Below are 22,547 nucleotides of genomic sequence, written 5' to 3'. Positions count from 1 at the left end.
TTGTTGATCAGTGTCAGGCATTTAAAAACTCAAAGGAAGAACAGTTGCCCAGCTGTTATCAAAGTTCTGCTCTTGGGTTATGAAATGCTTAACTTGCCCCTCTGTTTGGGTGAACTGCACTCATTCTTCATAATTGACCCTCTTTCTGTATATCTAGGAGTTGTCGCTAGCTTATGTTCGAGCACTGGTACTTCAAGATAAACAAGGATTGGCAAAGCCAGTAGATCTTTCCTTTGAGCCTAATTGCTTTGTCAGTGCTTTTTGGTGATATACTGTCATGTACAAAAAAATCTGATAGAGACTTCTAGCCGCAGATTCCTTAAGTAGAATTATCCCCAGGCGTAAGACTGGATCCGGACATTTTTCTTTGCCACAGCATCTCTGCGTGCCGGGGGCGGTACCACGTGACTCCACCCTGACATCCTCCTTGACGTCAGCAAGGTCACATAAGCCCCACCCCGGCGCGCCAACGTCAGTTTTCCTCTTTTTTGTGTGCAACGCGGATCCGGATCTTTTCCTGACCTGTTTTCAGGCCTTCTTTTCATGCTTTGCGTTGAGGAACAGTGTGCGAATGCCTCGCTTTAAGACGTGTACTTGTGCGCGTCAGATGTCAGTGACGGACCCTCACCCTATCTATATGTGGTGTTTGGGCGAGCACCATGACTCTACGGACTGCGACGCATGTCAGAACCTCAAACCGATGTCCCGGCGGGAGCGCCGGATGAAATTGCTGTCAGCCCGCTTGTCCAGGTCAGTGTCGTTCCAGCATCCGTCCCCTACTTCAAAAGCCAGGAGCCGCCGATTCCGACTGCTTCATCGCCCTTCGCCACGGCCCCAAGGACATCGCTCACCAGCTGGTAGGTCCTGCAGCTTGTCTCCGAGACCCGGTTCTCGTTTGGCAGAGGGAGCGGGTTTCCCTGGGACGTGCACCCTCGCCTGTAGCCACCCTACCCGCCGTTCCCTGGCGTCGGGGCGAGTAGGGCCCAAATGAAAGCCTATGCTTCTTTGGGCCCTCCTCCACCTCCTGAGACATCCGCGGATCCCTTGCCTTCCGCCGAGTCGGTTCAGCTTCAGGTTGTAGGAGGGTGGTGTCATCGAGGTGCGGTCCTGCGGGGCTCTCCTCTTTGCTCCACAGCGTCCCTGCCTCGCCGCAAATCCCTACTGGGCTCCCTGTGGTGTTGCAGGAGATCGCTGGGACTCAGGGCTCGCCCCTAAGTCCCCCTCGGTCCTCTGAGCAGGCGTCTGCTTCGCCAGGGACCGAGCCGGAACCTTTTCGGCGCTGAAGGTTTGGCTTTCCTCCCCGGTCCTGGCGGTGCCGCGGGGGGGGGGGGGGGGCCGGGGCCTGAGGTGCATTCCCGAGTCCCTCTCGGTCCTCTAAGCAGGCGGCTGCCTCGTGTGAGGTCGAGCCGGTGCCTTTTCAGCTCCGTTCCTTAGCCAAACGGGCTCCGCCCATTTCTCCTAAGGAGCACGTTGTGGTGGAGGTCGACTCTGCGCCACCGATGTCCACTCCGGCGCAGATCGACGTCGAGCCGGCGCCTGTGGCAGACTCCACGGTGCCGTGCCGGCTTCGGGTCCTTGTCTCGTCTCCAGAGGTTCCTTCCTATCCAGAGGTTGGTCCTCTCCTGGTCTCTTCTTCTCCGGAGACGGGACGCCGCGTCGTTGCTTTTTCACCGGCATCTTCTAGGGAGGGCTCCTTGCCGTCCCTGCGGCCTCAACCCTCGGACCCTCTCTTCCGCAGCTCGCGGTTGGTTGCTCCGCCGGCTTCTCCGTCTGTCCCAGGGGCCCCTCAGGTTCCCCACTCATCCGTGGATCCCCTACTATTCAGGGGCTGGTCATTTATTTCTCCAGCTGGACTTGGGGATGGACGGCTTACTTTACAGCTGTTGCCCACGGAGGAATTGCTTTCTCCCCCGTGGCGTCCTACGGAGGCCAGTGTTGCCTTTGTTCGGGCTATTTCCTTGTCTGCTGGCATTTTGCGGATGAATGACCCCATCACCCCATTCCCTACGGATCACCTGTTGGAAGTTCTCCACCAGGGCTCTTCTGGGGGCTTGGGGGCGTCCTGCCACGGGTGATCCGGGTGCCTCAGCTGCTCCTACACCGCCCGCCCTTCTCCACACGACCCGTTCTACCTTTCCTTCCACCCTTCTACTCAGGGCCCTCTTCTGCAAACTGCTTTTCCTTCCTAGCCTTTGGTGGTGTTTCCTCCGTCACAGGAGGCCCGGTGGTTGGAAACATGGGGGTGTAACATCTTCGCTTCCTCCAGTGCTGCTTTGCGGGCGCTCAACACCCTTTGTGTGTTGGCCAGGGCTACCTCCAGCCTGTGGGATACTGTGGAGTCCCTTCTGTCTCACGTCTCCCACGAGGGTGCTCGCGCTGATCTACGGCACCATGTGTTGGACGGTCGGGAGTTGGCTGGGATTATTCTTCATGCGGCCTTGGATGTTGCTGATGCTTTCACCCGTGCTATGGCCACTTCTGTGGCCCTCCTTCACCATGCTTGGTTGCGGGATGGTGTTTTTCCTGAGATTATTAGGGAGCATCTGGTTGACCTGCCTTTGATGGGGTTCTTTTGCTTAACACCCACGCGGACTCCGCCATTCAACGTCTCCTTGCCGGGCTCCGTCCTCCTCCTTGACAGCTGGGTGTAATTTCTGGAATTTATATGTTTTTCTTGTCTTCATTATTTTTAAGCTTGGCTTGTTGATCCTCCGGGACTTGATGGGAGGCGTTATCCCATCTTTGTTCTGGAATCTGGTGTTTTGATTGGCCCGTTTGTATGTTCTGTGTGGTTTGATGTGCCTTTGGGGTCCCTACGTTGGCCCCCTCTCTCCTGTTGGCTGCTGGTACAGCCTTTCTGGCAATTGTGTATTTTTTGGCTGATTGTTAAGCCGTCTGTGGTTCTAACCGCAGGTCCTTATGTTCTTGTTCTCTGATGCGGGACTTTTTCCCTAACAGTGGTTCCCATGTTTTCTTTGGGACGTGTCATACCCTAAGTGGGGTACTGGTAGCTATTGTATAGCTCTGTCCTAAGCTGGGAGGGTGTGGACTCCCCTTTGTGGGTTCCTCGCCTTTCCTGGCGTCTCTGTATACCGCTGATGCGGTTTCTTTGATCTTTGTCTGGGCATAGCTTGCGCTGCTCCAGGCTCTGTCATTTTCAGTATCTGCTACATCGCTGGATCAGCTTTGGCACGCCATCTGCGGCGGTGTGCTGGTATTTTCCTGTGCTCTGGTTGAGGGCTTTAGTCAGTCCTACATATTTCTTCTCTTCTGGCTGGTCCCACTTTTTTCTTGGGTCGGTTTATGTCTTACGGGGATGTTCTGGATTTCCTGGTCTTGCCGCCTTCTTGCTCCCGGTTTGGTTTGGGTGCTCGGCTTCATGGTACTTGCCCGCTGCACACACCTGCTCTTTCTGGTGTGCAGCCAGGGGTTTTGGCGTGTGCCCTTGTGCTCCTGCCTCTTGTTCTGCTGGAGCCTTCCGAGACTGCGTCTTTCTTCTCCCGCCTTCCTTTCTTGACTGTGGAGCCGTCCCTGCCTTGTCCGCTGGCTCGAGGTTGAGGCTGGTTCAGCTGTCCCCTTCACTGTGTGTGTTCTCCTGTGGAGGGCTCTGCCTCAATGTCTACCTCTTCTTCTTGGAGTTTTGGTTTGACTCTTTCTTCCTCTGTACTCCTCTGGCGTTGTCTGCCTCTCCGGGGCTTTCTGGCAGATGTCCCTTGTACCTTGGATGGGCTTGGGGTATCGTGGCCTTCATTCGCCTCGTTCCTTCTGCTTGGTGGGAGATGGACCCTCCTTCCAGTCCCAATGACACATCCCCTGTTGGGGCCCTGTGTTCTTCCATGCTGGTAGGGCTCTCTCGCAGACCCTCCTCCCCTTTGGGTATGGCTAGGGTATCTATTCTACATTAAGGAATCTTTGGCTAGTATTATCTATCAGATGTAGAAAAGAAAAGAAAAAAAGTTTTTTATTTGTTTCGGTACTCAACTGAGGACCACAAATATTATATAAAACAATTTACAAAAGAAAATTCATTACAAATTAATATAATGTTAAAAAGGATTTTAAAAATTTATAGAAGTTATAACATACAAATTCATTTGGTGGCTGTTTACACACCAATAATAGTTCCTTTACTGTTAAAATTCTACATTTGCGGTATATGGGCTCTAGATATCTTGACCGTGCTGTTACTACATTGGAGATAGGGCATACAAATAGGAGGTGCTCGATGTTCTGGTCACCCCCTTGACAAAGGGTACATAATGGGGATCCACCGGGTGACCATCTTGATGTAAAGGTTAACACTGGTAGGATTCCTAATCGCAGCATTGTAATTGCCCTCCATCAGATGTACAAGTTACTTACCTTTGGTAACAATGTATCTGGTGGAGACTATTATAGTCGCAGATTCCTTCCTCCCCATTCTGCGAGTAACTTCAGCTTGGTCTTTTGCACTCGCCTGCCTCCAGGGGGGTTTGCCTTCTGCGAGTGCCCTCTTTCACTTCCTCTCTAGTGGGATGCTCGTTCTGTTTGTTTGATTCACTCCTTCCTTTCTGGTGACTGGTTGTTGGGTTCATGGGTGCTTCTGCATCCCTGCACCCTGGTCTTCCAGTGTGGGGCCTACTCATGCTCTTCTCCCTTTTTCATTGTTTGAAACTTTTGACTCCTCTGCAGTCCTCTGAGTTGGGGTCTCTTGGCTGTGCCCCGACCTGTAGGTCCTTACAGAGAATGTGCCTCTCCTTGCTGCTGTTGCTTTGGGTTTAAATTGTCATTGCTTTTCTGTTCTGGCCTTGTTGTCCCTCACTGTTTATGGGCTGGGGATGCAGGCCTCTTTCGTCTGTTGTGACGTTTTTCTCATGCTGTTCTGTCCAGGGAGGCTGTTGTATTTGTTTGCAGGGTTGCTTCGCAGTAGCTGTGCTCTACTCTTCCCTTCTATACTTTCGGTGCCCTAGTGCCTGGCACTCACCCTAATGGTGCCGTTCCTCACCATTCGTTTCTTCCCTTTCTGTTTATCTGATTTTTTTCGCACACTGTTCCCATATTCTCACAGTTTTTGTTTGTGATGGCTCTGTATTGTGACGCGGAAAAGTTCTGTGAAGAAAACTGACGTAGGCGTGCCGGGGTGGGGCTTATGTGACCTTGCTGACATCACGCTCGCGGACGACGTCAGGGCAGAGTCCTGTGGTACTGCCCTCCGGCACGCAGAGATACTGTGGCAAAGAAAATTTTCCAGGTCCAGTCTTACGCCTGGGGATAATTCTACATTAAGGAATATGCGGCTAGAATCATCTCTATCTGATACATTGTTACCGAAGGTAAGTAACTTGTACGATAGGTACGGAGGAATTAATATCTAATTTTTGTTTCAGCATAGGGAACATTTAATTACCCTATCTTCAATCTTTTATTCTTAAGAAGAATCTAGGGCCCGATGTAGGTAGCCCTTTACCGATCGGAATCGGCCGAAAATACCGATTTTCGGCCGTTTCCGATCGGTTAAGGGCTATCGAGATGTAGGGGCACATTTTCGGTAATTTTACCGAATCGGTAAATTTACCGATTCGGTAATATGTACCGATTCGGTAATGATAACGAATCGGTAAAATTACCGAAAATGCAATGTAGGTAGCCTATGTTCCATCAGCACATGGCTTACAGAATCGGTATTTTACCATGGAATACAAATCCATGGTAAAAAACCGATTCCTGTATACATGCACATCTGTGCATGTACACATGTGCCATGTGACAGACAGACGTGCCCTTAGGGCATGTCTGTGTGCCACATTGCACACATGCCCGTTTTGGGGGTGCTAGAGGGTGTTAAAGTGACACCCCCTGCACCCTTGTGAATTCTTTAATTACCGATTCGGTAAATACCGAATCGGTAATGCCTAATCATTCCTATGGGCTTCAAAGCCCATAGGAATGAATGGGCATTACCGATTTCGGTATTTACCGAATCGGTAATTAAAGAATTGTTAAGGATTCGGTAACGAATCCAGATGTTGGGACCTACATCCCATTACCGATTTTGAAATACCGAATCGGTAAAATTCGGTATTTCAAAATCGGTAAATGGGATTTACCTACATCGGGGCCCTAATCTGATAATTTATGGCACACATATACAGTGGGACCGATCTATAAACATTACAAAATGACAATGTAGATACCTACACAATTACATATAACAAAATGAATAAACTGAATTATAAATGCAGACAACAGTAAACTGACATTTTCGTTGACCATATCCCATAAGTATTTAAACTAGGGTTCACCTATTAATTCTAGATGATACTCAGTGGTAATTCAAATAAACACTTTAAGCAAAGGCACCTCTTTTCCTTTAGCTCTACAGTGTCAAAAATAGTTATTACGCAATTCTTTGTTGATTTAATAGGGACTCTTCCAAAAAGTTGTTAATGCGGATGTGTTTCTGCCTGCAGATTCTTCTAGGCCTCCTCAGGACAAGAGAAAATGAACAATAACACTTGAATCTTTCACGGGTCGCGTCTACCGCAAACCCGGATCTGTAGCGTCTCTAAAACCGCCTCGAACTGAGGTGGTACCACCTCTCTCACAGGTGAGGGACCTCCATAATTTTAGCCGAGGTGTCTAATCAACGAAGCGATCAAATCAACAAAGCAATGCCCTGCCTCCTGGTCAGCCCTCCAAATTTGCAGTACATGCTTTCGTGGTCCTGTATATCACCCGTCAGCGTGTGATATACAGCATTGGCAAAAAGCTCCCAAAAAATATAAAAGTAGAAAATAAAGTACTGTGGTGGGGAAGAGCAATGGGAGTGATGAAATAAAAATAAGGAGGGTGGTAGAAGATGGGAAAAGGGTAAACCAGGGAGAGAGCAAATCGAGGCGAGGGGAGAAGCACACGAGGAATAGAGGAATATATATGAGGGAAAAAGCAACATGGAGTATGGGTACGGTGGTAAAAGTTTTGTGGATTTTATGGTTGTTTTTGAAGATTCACATTAATTTAGAATTAAATGCGATAAAAGCATACAATAACACTGATGATTTGTTTTTTTAACATCACAGCGAACCCCTGACGAAGGGGAAACAACCTTGACCCGGCATCCATCACTCCGCATGTTGTTACAATGCGATCCTTACAATGACCGCGTTGTAACAACGCATGCCATTACACCGCAAGTCGTAACACTACAATAGGCAGTGCTTAATGGTTTTCAGTGCTTGGCACCAGCACTTAATTTTCCGCATCAGCACTTATTATAGTCTGCCACATGATGATGCTGTCTGTCTAAATTAGATTTATTTTTTATTTTACTGAGTTTTATATAGCGCAAAGTTGACCCGACTCAGATATCAGAGCGCTTTACATAGCACCATTTGCGTTACATGAGGACACATTAATTTTTTTGTTAGGCACAACAACAGTTGTTTATTAATTATTTAATTGTTTATTTAGTTTGTTTATTAATTCATTACTATTCAAAATGACCACTTTCTGCCACCGAAGCATTCTTATTGCTTTGAGGTCCCGGAATAGTCTGAATTGTCACTCTTGTAGGAGTGTGATAATTAGTAGTAGTGTTGGTACTTTCACTGGCAGAGCTTACAGGGGCAATAGGTTGTACAAACTGCAGTGGCCTCCTGAGAAGGGTCCTGCCACGTTTTTGTTTACAAATTAACCACTGGCAATAGGTCTTACGGAATCAGACAGCTTGAACTGTCCGGTATGCGAGACCTAAAGAAAATCCCCCCCCCTCCAAAATGGGGCCACAGCGCCCTTTGAGGCATATGATTTGGGCAGGCAAAGGGACAGGTTAGATGTAGCCACTCACCATTATCAATAATGTGCATGTTCACTAGAGTTTATGTATAAAAAAAAGATTTTCTAGATCAGTGGTTCTTCACCGTCGAGTCCTGTTGACCCCCACTTCATTATTACTTGAATCCAAAGACCCCCATTCCTTTCTGCCCCCTATACCCCCACTCCATTGAATCATTATAGGAATCCGGCGATCCCCACTTAATCATCAGTGCAAGCTGGGGACCCCAGCCTAACCATTTTCAATGTTTGATTCGCAAAACTATGCACACAAATTCAGACACAAACATTCATCATATAAATACACAAATTGTGACATTTTTTAATTAATTCAAAAATATTAAAAATAAAATTAATGGGAAGATTGGTGCTTTCCTAAATTCAGTTGAGGCCACCCATCTGAAGTATTGAATTCTGTTTAACATACTTGCACTGCTCCCATGAATCAATTTGAGGATAGCAACTTAATTTGTAGCCTCCAGTTTCAAATTTCTCCCCGTTTACAAAATGTTTAAAAATGTTCCGTTTTGCATTTTGCTTCTTCGTTAATTAATCTGTCAATATTTATTTGTCAAAGCAGTCCCAGATCTCCTGAGTGGGCGTGGCGGACCCAGGAGCCTAGGAGCATAGGTTGAGAATCGCTGGTCTAGATGTTAAAGCATTAAAATATAGTGCCTTATCTTGTAATTCGTTAGTCCACAATACGCTGATCAGCTGTAAAATAGAACCAGGGTGTTTGTATTCTAAAATGTACAGTAATGAAAAAATTGTTAAATAGTGGCAGATAGTTGAACATAATTTAAGAGTTTGACATTTTATCTTCTTTCATAGACATCGCACATCCATTCGCCCTTGCGAGATTTAGTTTATTTAAAAAATTGAAAAAATTAGAAGCCACTTCCCTAGCAAATTTCCTTAACAGAGACGTACATACCGGAGTAAGCACAGACAGCGATGATGGAGCCCATAAATTTAACGCATGGCTCTTACAAGCAATGGACAAATTAGCTCCAGAAGAAGTTAAAAAAACTAGGATACGCTCTGCAACCTCACAATGGTACACTCCTGAGGTTAAACTAATAAAACTGAAATGCAGGAGGGCCGAGAGACTCTGGCGAAATGGCTACAACCTTCAGTCCAGAAAGGAGTACACGGCTGCCCTTCATGAATACAAACTCGCCATCGAGAAAGCTAAGACGGCTTTCTATACAAAGAAAATTCAAGACTCACCAAACTCCTCGAGGGAATTGTTTAAGACCATTACTCATTTAGCCAAAAGCCCCAGAGAAATCACTTTCCAGCCTCACCAAGAATTTGTAGAAAACATAGCCACATTCTTTCAACAGAAAGTTCAGACGGTGTATAATGACCTGCGATCGCTACCCCCGTGTGAGACGGCTCACTATGAATCAGCTTCACGGACACCAACTCTGGAATTCCTTAGTTTTTCCCAGCTAAGCTGTGACCAAGTTGCCACATTGCTCCTTCAGACCAAGTCTGGCTCGCCGATGGACCCATGTCCCCCCCATGTTTTACATATGATCCCTGAAATCATTAGCTCAGCCTTAACCCCCTTCTCAACTCAGTAATAAACTCCGGACAATTTCCCAGCAGCTGGAAGAAGGCGTGCATCAGGCCCTTACTTAAAAAAGGAGACCCTCGATCCCAATGAAGCCAAGAATTATCGCCCGCTATCTTTCCTACCCTTACCTGCTAAAATCCTGGAAAATGCAATGAATCAAGAGCTAACAAAACATCTCGAGAACAACCTGCTACTAGATTCTACGCAACATGGTTTCAGGGCATGTCACTCAACTGAAACTGCTCTGATCGTAGCATCTGAGGACATTTGTCAAACTATGGATAAAGGAGGCAGAGCCGTTCTAATTTTACTAGATCTGACAGCGGCGTGTGACACCGTGAATCACGACGTCCTGTTAAACAGACTAATAACGTTGGGCATCTCCCACACCGCCCTAAAACTGCTCCATTCCTTTTTGCAGGCACGCACTCACCAAATCCACTGGGATGGGCTCATGTCCAAGGAGTTTTTTCTACCATGCGGAATCCCCCAGGGGTCGGCTTTGTCACCTACCCTTTTTAATCTTTGTCACACCACTAGCCGCACTAATCAAATCCCATGGCCTACACTTAGTTTCATACGCTCACGACACCCAACTGGTGGTCTCATTGGCTCAGACAGTAGAAGCCACTGCCACCAGCTTTAGGAATTGTCTGTCAGATGTGAAGACATGGATGAACTCTCACTTCCTCAAACTTAACGCCGGAAAAACGGAGGTGATTGAATTTGGTCAAAAGCCTTCCATTTGGAATGATACATGGTGGCCTCCAGAAGCCGGTTTCTGTCCCACCCCAGTCAACAAGGTCAGAAACCTTGGTTTCATCATGGACAATGACCTCTCTTGCACAGCCCAAATCAATCAGGTCTCGTCATCTTGCTTTTTCACTCTGAAGGTCCTCCGAAAGATCTTGCCTTACATCCCTTTCACCCTGAGGAAAACAGTTGTGGGAGCTCTAATCTTGTCCAGGGTAGACTACTGTAACGCCCTATATATTGGTGCCGGCGAAAAACAGCTTAACCGACTCCAGTCCATCCAAAATGCGGCGGCCAGATTCTACTAAATCTCCCCAAACGACACCCTACCTCTAAAGCAATAGGCGAACTTCATTGGCTTCCAGTTAGGAGAAGAATTCAATTCAAAGTCCTGTGCCTGGCCCACAAATCCTTGTATGGGCAGACCTCCAAGCAGCTCTCTAATTTTCTCTTACCTTATACTCCTGAACGCCTACTTAGATCAAGCTCTCAAAATCTACTTCACATCCCTAGGATCAAGAGAGTCCGTTGGGGTGGCAGATCCTTCTCCCATCAAGTCCCAAAGCTTTGGAACAGCTTACCATATTTACTGCGCTCCGAAAAGAGCATAGCTAAGTTCAGAAAAGAGATGAAGACCTGGCTCTTTGTGCTACCCTAACTCTGCTTTTTCCCATCTCTCCGTCTTACAGCGCCAAGACGCCTCGGCATAAGAGCGCTCTAAAAATGATTCACTCACTCACTCACTCACTCACTCAAAGAGTTTTATTAGTGCACACGAATTTTATTCCACAATTTCTCTAGGAGTTAATAAATCTAAAGTCCAGTTAGTTAACAATAACTCTTCTGTTCTTTAACAATTATCGGCCCACTTGAGCTCACCTTTAGACTGTTTAAATATTTAGCGTTCTTACTTAGATATATATATTTTTTTATTTTGATGTATTTTTCTGTAACCTCTTGTATAATTATACAATACATCTGAACTGTTAAGAAAAATAAATTCACTCCATGAAGTTCCTCATCACTGCAAAACATTTTCAGCAATCGGGTTAAAATATGGTGTTATGATTGTTTTGTTTCCGTAAATGTTTGCTTTATGATAAATTGCCTCTTTCGTATTTGACGATTGCAATTTCTGTTTTTTGAACTTCTGATAGGTCAGCCGGCTCTTCGAGAAGCATTCTCTTTGTCCTGCATCACCAACGGAAGTGCTGGCTCCAGGAAACCATCCCACAGTACCTCAGTTTCCGTTGCCAAAAAAGATACGCTTTCTTCTGCTGCTAAAAGGTAATGGCTGTAAAATATTCAGAGAGGAATCCTGCAAAGATGTCTTAGATACCTCCCCAAAAGGAAGTCCTTTAACGTTGTTTGATTTCATAAACACTTAAGAAAAAAATAATATAAACCGGACCAGGGAAAATGTTGTATTTTGAAGTACAAGTGTTGAAATATTGTCAATTATGGTCTTGCACCTAGGAATTTTTATGATGATGTTTTGACACCAAGTGAAAGACGCCAAAACTCTACATTCCTGAAGAATAATACGGGCTGCCCTTTCATGCATCTTTCTTTTTAAGTTGCATGCATGTGTTTTGGGAAGGACTCTTGATTGATTGGAACGCTAGTTGAGTGCAGGAGGGATATTTCCTAGTATACTGGTGGAATCGCCTTCTGTCTTTTAACAGGTGATCACATTCTGCCTGGAGTCTTCCCTCATGCTTGTGAATAGTTTTTACCAGTTACTTAGTACAGGGCATGGACGTGAGGGAAACCTTCCTCAGTTCAACTCCACGCTCAACATCTTGCACGCACAAGCGACAACATAATCATTCTCATCTATAACACGTTCTTCACTCTCAGCCAAAAGCTTTGCATCACGCCTATCTTGTCAAGATCCACCACTATTCTAGTATTCCTTGCTAGTCAGCTCCCTGCACTGTTTCCTTCCCCTTTACCTTATCCACCACAATCTGCCTTGTTTCTAGACTTTACCACCACATCTCCTATGGAGCTCGTAGCTTTACTGAAATGTGCAATTCCATTGTGTGCTCCGCAAACTTCTGACTTTTTCTTCGTCTCTGCCTGTCTATTCAATTTTAATATTCCCTCTTATCTATTAACTATTCACAAAGTTTTAAATCTGCTGTCATGCGACTTTTACTGAAGATATACCTTTTTGTCAACTGTTACATGCCTCGCTACTAACAAACTACTCAGTCTGGCTTAATTTAGGAGAAACTGCGCTTTCACTAGTATCCATTTGCCTTTCATTCTTCCTCATCTGTCTGGGTCTTTTGACATTGCTGACCCTATTGTACAATCCTTTCCTAACATACCTTGCTTACACCTATTTTTTCTGTTGGGATTCCAAGTTATTTCCACCCAGATCACTATCAGTTGGTGTCCCATGAAGGTTAGTCCTAGGTCCTCCCTTTTTTTCTCATAACGATCCCTTCACTTGCTTTCTTTTACCGTCTTTACATAGAAAATACTTTAAAATATTTTACTCTTCACTCCCTACTTCAATCATATTGTTGATAAACTCTTCCAAAACTGAGGTCTTTGTAATCACTTATCTCCCAACTAGCTAGAATCTTGGAGTTTTGTTCTGCCCCTCAGTGAAAATGTGGTCATAACCACTGCTGCCACACCAATTATCAAGTTCTAAACCTTTGAAAGATTTGCCCATTTATCCCTTTTGATGCACCCAAAACTCTAATAAGTTCAATAATACTGTATCAATTGGACTGCTACACAGTTTGTTATTGGGCCTACCTCTATATTTTTGTCCCCATTGGACAAGGTTCTACACTTTTTTTTACCTTATGCAACCTTTTCAGGCGCACACCAATCTCATCCGGTTTGGTGATTTGCAATAAATTATGCTATTTCCAAGCCACTGATCCAGGGTGGTTCATGACCTGATCACGCACTTGTTTATACTTGAACTAGATCCTACAACATGCCAACCCGAAGCTTCTGGTTTTGCTTGAGCCACCTTGTACCAGGTTCTCTACCCGTTGCCACCATCTATCCGGCTTGCCTCTCATTCCATGAAGGGCACACCTTCTCGTACACCTATGAGACAAAAAGTAATTGCTAGCTCCATGGGTTATAGACGTAAATGTTTGACTTGCCTTTGTAGATTAGCAGCAATAGCACAGTGTGTTAATAAATACAAAGCAAAACTTGCTACATAGCTTGATATGTTAACCACCCAATATGTCTATTGTGTAATCTACTGTTATTGTCTTTTAGACACAATTTGTTATAATACTTATTGTCAATTAATAAATGCTTGCTATAATGAACCAAGCCAAACCTCTAAAGCACCTGTAACAATCTTTTCACCAGTAAGAACTGGAAAAACGGATGTAATTTTTGCCCTGCTAACTGTTTTTAATACAGGTTTAATTTTTCTAGAAAAGCCAGCAGTTTGTTAATTAAGTTTGCACCGTATGGTTTTTAGATCATGCTTGTTTTAAATGTCTGAAATTGTTGAAAAATACGTTTTTGTTTAATCCTTTGGTTAAAGGTTTCTTTTCATGCAATTTGTTTTCCAATTGCTATATACGTAAGGAAAGAAGACATTATTGACAGAAAATTTCCAAATCTCAAGAAGCATAGTTGTACGACTCCGTATTGGGGAAATTAACAACTTTTTGGATGGCTGAAGTAAATCCTAGATGTTTGCTTGCAGTGTCTGTAACTTTCGTGATTTACACACCTAATTGTATGGCAGTTGCTCAAATTTTGGGCAAACATTTGATTTGCCACAACCGAACTGTGCAAAATTCACATATTGTAGAAATTCCCCTTTGCATGCACTTAAGAAATGTATATAATTTCGCGCACTCAATTTATTTTTCCTTTAGAGCTCTTCACTCAATCGACAAATGACAACTGAAGATTTTTATGAATTCCTGTCCTTTGTGCACCATTTAGCACGTTTAGATAAGTGCAGGACAGGCATTGCCCATGTATGTTGAAACTTGTTTAGTCATGGCTTTATGGGTGTTAATCTGATTTGTATTTTATTTTCCTAGTCCCAAACTCTCTGGTATCAGTTCTTACTCCCCAACCAGGTGTCACTTATGAGTGAGGTTGGAAACATTCTACACTCAGAAATGACATTACTCTGTACTAAAATACTTCGATCATATGTTTTTTAGTTCAAGTTATAGTTTCCATGCAAAGTCTGGAAAATTAGCTGTGCATAAGTCTCACTCACGGAAAATAGTTTGGTATTGGGTTGAGTTTTCAGATTCCCAGCATTGACTGGGAAAAACCGACCTGACTGCACCTGCTCCATGTGAATGATATTGCATAATATTTTAACTTTCTCAGTTAAGAAAGAAATCATCCTTTCACTTTTTTTAAATTGAAATAATTGTTGACCAGATTATTAGAATTCAAGTAATTAACCAAATATAACCATCAACAACTGTTTCTGACAATTTATTTCTAATAATTCAGCGTTGGGTGGAAGCCGGGCAGCGTCATTGCCACCCTCTTCACGTGTTGCCATAATTTTTGTTGATTTTGATGTTAATTATTTTATTTTAGAGGGTATTGCATTCTGTAACTTCCCATAAAGAAATGTAATCTATAATGAAGAAACAGTGAATTGGTAAAGCACTGTCTAATTATCAATCAATATTAAATGTTCGACCTTCCTATCATCATCTGTTAATCAGCTTCATTTCAGGTTTATTTTGATTATTTTTAATTGCCTTTGTTCTTTTCTTCCATTTTATACTTTATTTTGCAGTGGTACAGAGAAAAAGAAGGAAAAACCCCATGGAGCGAAAGAGAAAAAAGAGGAATCTCATGATAATGATCAGACTACACAAACTCAAGCATCACCTTCTCCCCAGCCCTCCTCACAGCCTCTCCAAACACACAAGCAAACTGCAGAAAGCAGGAATTCTCCTACAACCAAAAGGTTTTCACTGCACCAAAGGGCGGATCCCGGGCAGGCTTGTAATGATACTATTAGTCTGTCTAATTGGGGAGTGTTCTAAACCCTTTCTTAAGGAGTCCATAAGAAAAGGCCACTAACATAAATAAAATAATAAAGACCCATAACTATGCTGATGGCGCAACTGCTGCCAAGGGCAACTGCTGGTTATAGCAGTCTGTCCAGTGTTCCATTGTGCTATTGACCAGTGAGTGCGTCACAGTAGTTTGAAGATTAATCCTAACAAAATTAAGATTGTTTTGCTCAGGGCTCCAGGAGACTTCCCTGCCAAATGAGGTATGGTCTAACCTTCTAGAATCATACCCTCCTACAGCAGCCATACTTTCTATTGCTTGTCTTGCATTCACATTTTCCATTGCTTGTCTAGCTTCCCATGCAGTTAAATCCAGGCTCTTCTACGTAAAAACAATGTAAATAGTACTTCCAGTTCTCAATATTCCCCTGTAGTAGTCAGGCTATTACGGTTCTCATTTTTTTATAGAAAGCTTATGCAAAAAGAGCATATTTAGGCCTTCTCCAAAGTTTTTTTGAGCGTCTGCAGCATTTATAGAACTGTGACACACCCTCTGCTTCACATTAATCATTATGACCATGTGTACACCATTTTATGCCCTACTGTGGCTGTCTACGTGGGAATTGATAGAATGCAAGGCTCATTATAATATGCATCAGGCAGTCTAGTCTGCCTTTGAACTTCCCCTTCCTTCATCCGAAAAAGTAAAGAGCATCTTTACTTCATGCATTGTCTGCCTTTCAGTCAGTGCCAAATGTCTAGCCCATGGTATAAATTGCACTTGTACATCCATACAAACAAATACACTAGTTACTCCTTTTTCTGTTTTAAACACGCAACTGGAAATCTTAACACCCCACAGGATTTGTGAGCTACCCCCATAATTCATAACACTGTTTTTAAAAACGTATTTTTTAAACCTGGTATTATTGGGGTTACATGTTGGAACTACATAGTAGAGCAGAGACACATGGATGGTAGACCCACAGTAATCACACTTTATCATTTTATTTAGATTTTTCCAATGTTGATCTTGCTCCTAGGCAAACCTTGTCCACATTATGTAAATAATTAGTGCAATTGAGTATCTAATAAATGTGGTACTTAAAGCGATGTGTACAGAGAATGGATCTTATAACTGTCACAGAAATAGACTGCATCATAGTCTATTCACTCATATCTGCTTATAAAGTGTCAGACCAGGTGTATTGTCAACACCATGCTTTGTACCATGAGTAAACTCGGATATTAGCGTTGAACCTATGTAATGTGACCACATTTTGAGACTCAAACAACTTGATATTTCACATACATAGAAGGTAGGACTACAATTTTGCATAGAGAGAGGTGCACAGATTGACTTAATTGACCGTGCTCACCGGCATAAAAGCACGCACAATGCGGCAGCAATGATATTTAAATGCAACTTTTACACATTGTATCATCTGTAGTGACTAAATTACATTCTGCCAGCGGGTGATTACTGATTCTAGGCTGCAGCAAATGAAAAGGTGCCTTCCGTTGTGTTCAACCGACTCTCTCTGAAAACTGTACCATGAGCTAAATTTACTGAAATTTGCTGGGCCAGAGGGTGAAAACCCTGACTCGTCCCAGCGAATACACCAAATCTGGTCACCTTAATCCTATGGTGTCCATATGGACTCTCGTAATACCATGCACATTCTTCACTGAAACAATGGGAAATATTCAATACAATGGGTAAAATAATTGGAGGCAAATATGATAAAACAATTATGAAAAGTCACTGGGGCAAGCACAGAATTCAAGTTGAGGGTAAAGAACAAGCCTGAGACGCTGGTTAGGGCTTGTGGTGTAGCTCTGGGCAGGCAACTGGACTGTTTGATGGATCCGCCATCTATTGTTACTAACACACCCAAACCTCTACACCTACCCCTCTGTTAAAAGCCAGGTTTTATAAGTTAGCTCTTCTCCTTTCACACTTGCCGGGGGTCTTACAGAACTTACAGTAAAAACCTGCCTATGCAAAGTTTGCAAGTAGACCTTATGTAATCAAGAAGGCGCCAAGAACCCCCCACCTCACTACTGTACTGTTAAAAATCTTCTCAATAAAAAACTTTTGAAATAAAAAAAATATACTCTTTCATTTTAGTAGTACATTATTTTAAAATGCTGTATGCCAATTATTTGTAAAACAAAGGAGATGGTGTTCTAAAATATACAGTCACAAGCACATTGTGAAAGAGGCAGACACTTAGACAAGAGGCAAGTAGCTATCAATTATAACCTCCTTAATGGATATTGTATATCCAGTCGCTTCTATGAGAGTTGTATTGGGCGTAATATGTAGTTTATATCTTACAAACATTTAGCAATAGTTTTTCATCATTGCTCCCATCCCCAAATTTCCCTTTTTATAATGACCTAGAACTGGGGCGTTCCATAGAAGTTGCAGTCTTGTTGTAGAACATTGGAGCGTCATGTGATGTCGCGTGATGTTCTTTTATTGGCCCAGCTAGCCTTAAACTTGCTGTGCTAATTCTTGAGTGTCTTATAAATCACACTACACGTCTCATGAATATTGCGTTTAGACACACTTTAGTATCATTACAAACCTTGCTTTCTTATTCAGGTAGAGGGCTTGATGTGGCTGCATCTTTACCTTTGGGACTTCTTTCAAATTTCTACTTGACTCCAACACTGCACTTTTATATTCCCAGGTTTCCATTTGATTGTTGCAGTCACACATACTAAAGCATTGTGTTATTTTAATATTTTTGTTTCAACGCATTGGACAATTTGAGCAGGCACACAGCACTTTCTATAGTACTGTTTTTGTTCTTGCGGATGGTTATGATTAGACGTGGCATTTCTTTTGTACTTTGCAACTAAAATGATGGCAATGACGAGCATCTCTCTTGGTATCGGGAATTTACACTGAATGTCGTCTTCAGTATCGCGGGCCCAGGCACTTTGCCGATTGGCTATTCCCTTGGAATCATTGAAAATTTAAATTAGAGACCCCCTTCTTGTCCATCTGTTGCTGATTTCCAGGACTTGCCTAAATTCCAACGCTCACTGTTAATAAAGTTATGTTGGATGTGTTGCAGTGGTAAGCTTCCAATCACCTGCTAGGGTAGAGCAGCTGCCTCCTGTCATGAGTAAAAACCTTTTCGTATTCCTTTATCTAACCTGAAAATCTTATTTTCTTGTTGCAAAATATTTCCCTATATATTTAAGGATGTCTCAGTACGTAAATCGTCAGAATGTTGGTAACCTTCTGAACATTTATTGTCCTGTTCCTTAGCCATGTCCTGTTTGAAGAATTTTCGTTTAGTCCTGATTCTTATGCTAAAACCTCAAGATCTTTAATTATTTTATTATCTTTCCTTGACTATACTAGAACTTTAATTCTTAATTGCTAGCATAATCAAAGTTGAGCACACATTTGTACATGTGCTCTTTACTTTGTGCTATAAAGTTGAACTACATCTCTACACCTCCTCAGCCAGACTCTCTCTCATACAATCTAGTACAAAAAACTATTTTACTAGAGTCGAGAGATGCGCACGTCCGGTCAGATCCATTTGTTTCCTATACCTTCCAAGCTGGCTGCATGTGGGTTGGGTGCCTACTGATGAGGATGTGGATCGTGCTCTCTGCCAACTTCTGCATGGAATCTAACTTTGAAGTGTTTAGGAGAATGTCACAGAAGAATCTGAAATCTGAACTCTTTTCATCCTTCTGTTTATACTTTCAACGATGGCCAGCCCTTCTCCGTCTTTACTACTGACCTTTAGTGTTGCTCCTTGCCTTAGCCTTTAAATCGAGTGTTTCGCCACCTTGGCTTTCTAGACTTTTTGGATCGTTGTAAAGTTTTTGATCCAATTTTCTTGTTTCTTTTTCCCTTGTTCTGTGCTGTTTTGTGCCCAAAACAAATCCATGGATTTTGTCTTCTGAATCTCTGTAAATTATATTTTGCTAATTTCTATGTAGTTGTCACAAAGTGAAAATGCCTGCAATTTCTTTTAATGATCTGGTACACCATTTCAAGTGTATAGCAGTAGTCCAGCAAACTTTCCTAATCGAAAAAGGAAATCAGATTTGTTTGAAAATATTTATTTCTTCTGCTATTGTAATTGGTATTAATGTCAAGAATACGATCTATGTATATAGTCCCTCCTTTACCCCTTTGAGTACATGTATCATGTTATTATTATTATTATTATGCGTTCTTATATAGCGCTCGATTACCCGTAGGCATCTCGGCGCTTGCCTTGGGAACCCGTCCTGGCTTTTTCCCTGTGAGATACCCGTACTGGGCATCCCCAAGGTGAAAGCCAGGCATCCCGCCGCGGGGGGGGGCGTAGTGGAGATTAAGCAGCTAATGCCCAGAGCTGCAGAGTGTGAACCCGTGATTCGAGTAGGCACCGAAACGAGAATTATCGAATCCGTGGATATTTTGGGCTCAAGACCCTGCCGCGTCGGGAATTGAACCCTGGTCCCGGGTCTGACCTCTGCTTCAGGGTCTGCCTCTTCTAACCAGTGAGCCACACTTCTCCACTATTGCCTCATTTTAGTTCCCTTTGGATCTTAGCGGTTTGTTCAAAGCCCGGTTCTTGCCTTCCTAAACACCTCAATAATACTGTGAAGTCGAGGATGTAGTAGCTTGTTTATGTATGTAGAAATGTTCTAGATATTCCCTTCATTTATGTGCTCCAGTTTTCCTTGGGTTATCTTTGTAGTTCCACAAATGGTCCTTTCCTCCCTCCTAAAAACACCAGTTCAACCAGCTGCTAGTCACCTGTGGTCTTTCCCCGGGATCTATGTTCTTGTTTAATATTGCACACCCAGAAAGGAGACAAACAAAGTTTCTTGAAACAAGGAAGGGCAGGATTCTGGTACTTATGCAGAATTGCACTATTCTGCCCACAACCTCGCTTCTTTCATATGTCTTTGGATGGAAACTAGGTGGACGTTGATAAACAGTGATCTGAGATTATTTTGTCGCATGTGCCACGGTCCCCATTAGAGGGCTTCACTAGGGCTGAATGATGATTCTCTACAATTGATTGGTGAGAGCTTTGCTTGTAAGCATCCCCTTCTCAAGACAGAGTGATCCTACAGAAGGAAACACTTTTTTTTGGTTATGAATTTCTCGTTAAAATCATGATTAAGAAATAAATATATACATTCAGCAGCCTAAGTGATCTTTTACAGAGTTACCTTCTTAATTCATGACATCACCTTATTTGGACTTTTTTCTTTGTAAGTTCTTTTATACTTCTACAAGTTGTTTTTTCTCAACAACACAGTTTGCTGTAAGTATTTGAAAAATTGTCTATCATTTTTGCACACTTTGTGCTACCTGCTCCGGCCTCTGTATCCATTATTCCTTTTGCCAGAGTCTCCTTTTTCCATTTAGATTCTCTAACTTTTTATTTTATCTTCTTTAACCATGGATACTTCCAATTTAAAAAACGTTTTTTCTTCTTTTACATTTTTAGGCTAAGTAATTAATTGGATAACAATGATGGCTATAGTGCGGTTTCTAGTAGACCAGTTTCTGTCTTACGAAAACGGTCCTGTTTGGCGCATACAGTTGGGGTGTAGGCTCACCACAGAGCTTAAGTACTGAGTGAATGTCTTTTATCTCAATGTTCCTATGTGAATAGGTACCTCTAGAGGGAGGGGGAGTTGTAGGCAATCTAGTGATGTTGGCTGTAAAGGCACTGTTGTATTGATGCTTTATTTGTAGCTTTGTCATCCTGCGAGTTTTCCAGCCAGCACATCATGATGGAAACCATTATTTGAAGTTCTTTCCTTTCCTCTTTTTGACCGACAACCTCAGCCTTCACTTGCTTGATTCAGTATCGTTGTGCTCTGCTCAACTTCTAAGAGAGATGCAACGTCATTGAAAGTCATGTCTAGCCCAAGGCAAAACAGTCCAATTCAGGCATTATTCGGAGTTTAATTTCTTCACCATCCAAATTAATATCTAACTAGTGTAACTGCAAAGAAATATTTTAAAGTACATTCCCTTTTTTACTAATATGTTATAACATTTTCCTACTACACAAGGATACTTAAAATACGTTTTTATCTAGTAATACAAAAAACCCATACTTGCGTCTAAATTATGTGTTTTTTGCCCTAAATTCAGACTTTACTTTTCGGCTGCTTGATGACCGTCTGTTAATATGTGCATGTCTAACAGTCGTAAAAAGCTCACTGCTTGCTTTTCGCAATCGTATGCTGGATTTTACTCGGAAGCCTTCCTGCCTGGTGTGTAAAACTTGTTTGCGCCTGATGTTTTTGCATACTAATTGTTTGGTGTGTTTAAAGTAAAGTTGGCTTTGAATACTGTTTTTATTACTTGACATGAACATTTCATGTACAACCACTTACTTTTCCTTCTAGACCTCCTATGGAACGGGGTAGCGCACAAAGTGTTTTGGACAGGATGAGTGGAGCTGTAGACTTTGCAGTAGCAATGTAAAGCCATAGGTGAAAAAGTGTGCATAAGCCCCCTTCGTTATGAAGAAGAGATAGATTGGTGATGGGGGTTACCTTAAATTCTACCACAACCAGTTGTCATGTGGGACTTTGTGAGCTGTGCCAACTTAATCTTTGGCTTTGAAGTGGCATGCGCTTTTGTTCAGCTGAACATATATATACATGCAAGCAAAAACTTGTTACAAAATGGCGGGCAATGATTTTCTCTTTTTTTTTTTTTTTTTTTTTTAAATACTCACACATTACACAGTTTATTTTTACTGATGAGACCTGTCTCTGTTCTTTAAGGACTGGCTGTACTCTGGGCCGACAAAGACACAGTGAAATGTAGTGCTGTTGAGAGTTCTTTTTAATATCCTGGGAGATCAAAGAAACCAGTGCGAGACTTTTCATGCCAGGCTTGAGCCTTTCTTTCATCATTTTGTACATAAAAAAATTAGACGGTGGCTTAAAATAATGTGTATTTAATTGAAAACCGAGATAGGATTAGTCTCTTAAAGCAGGGCTTTTAACAAAAACTTCAATCATTCAAGACGACATTACTCCTGAATTGAAATGCATGCTTGAAATGTTGTAAAACATTTCGACTCCACCATCAGTCTGTGGGAACGTAGACTTGTATTTCCACATATTTGCGAATTGGAAGAAATCTGCCTATGGCTGCTGGCCATGCTGAATGTAACTGTAAATCACACAATAATGTTATAAAACTCAGTCTTAAACCACCAAGATGACAGCATGCCCCAGGACAACTGCAGGAAGTTTTAAATGAACTATTTTAATTAACTTAGGGTTACTTCCCAAGAATGGAAAGAAGCCATTTTTAGACGATTAGCATGTGAACACATAGTTTAACAGCAAAGTGAACCAGAAGAGATTGTTGACAATGACTACAGAGAAAATATATTGTG

General features: G+C 42.8%; 1 protein-coding gene across 9 annotated transcripts in view; it reads left to right on the top strand.

The window, feature by feature from the left end:
* The window catches only part of EML4 (EMAP like 4), a 720,824-nt gene that overhangs the window by 524,717 nt on the left and 173,560 nt on the right, over positions 1-22,547 (top strand). For 5 of the 9 annotated variants that reach the window (XM_078649700.1, XM_078649698.1, XM_078649699.1 and 2 more), the window contains exons 3-4: positions 11,305-11,434; positions 14,919-15,092. In XM_078649700.1, the coding sequence (XP_078505826.1) occupies positions 11,305-11,434; positions 14,919-15,092 (304 nt within the window). The remainder of the gene's footprint in view (positions 1-11,304; positions 11,435-14,918; positions 15,093-22,547) is intronic. The other 4 variants (XM_078649705.1, XM_078649703.1, XM_078649704.1 and 1 more) reach the window with 1 other exon arrangement.

This window comes from Lissotriton helveticus, chromosome 6, assembly GCF_964261635.1.
Source record: "Lissotriton helveticus chromosome 6, aLisHel1.1, whole genome shotgun sequence".
Classification (NCBI taxonomy): domain Eukaryota; kingdom Metazoa; phylum Chordata; class Amphibia; order Caudata; family Salamandridae; genus Lissotriton; species Lissotriton helveticus.
This window is presented reverse-complemented; position numbering and strand designations above follow the sequence as displayed.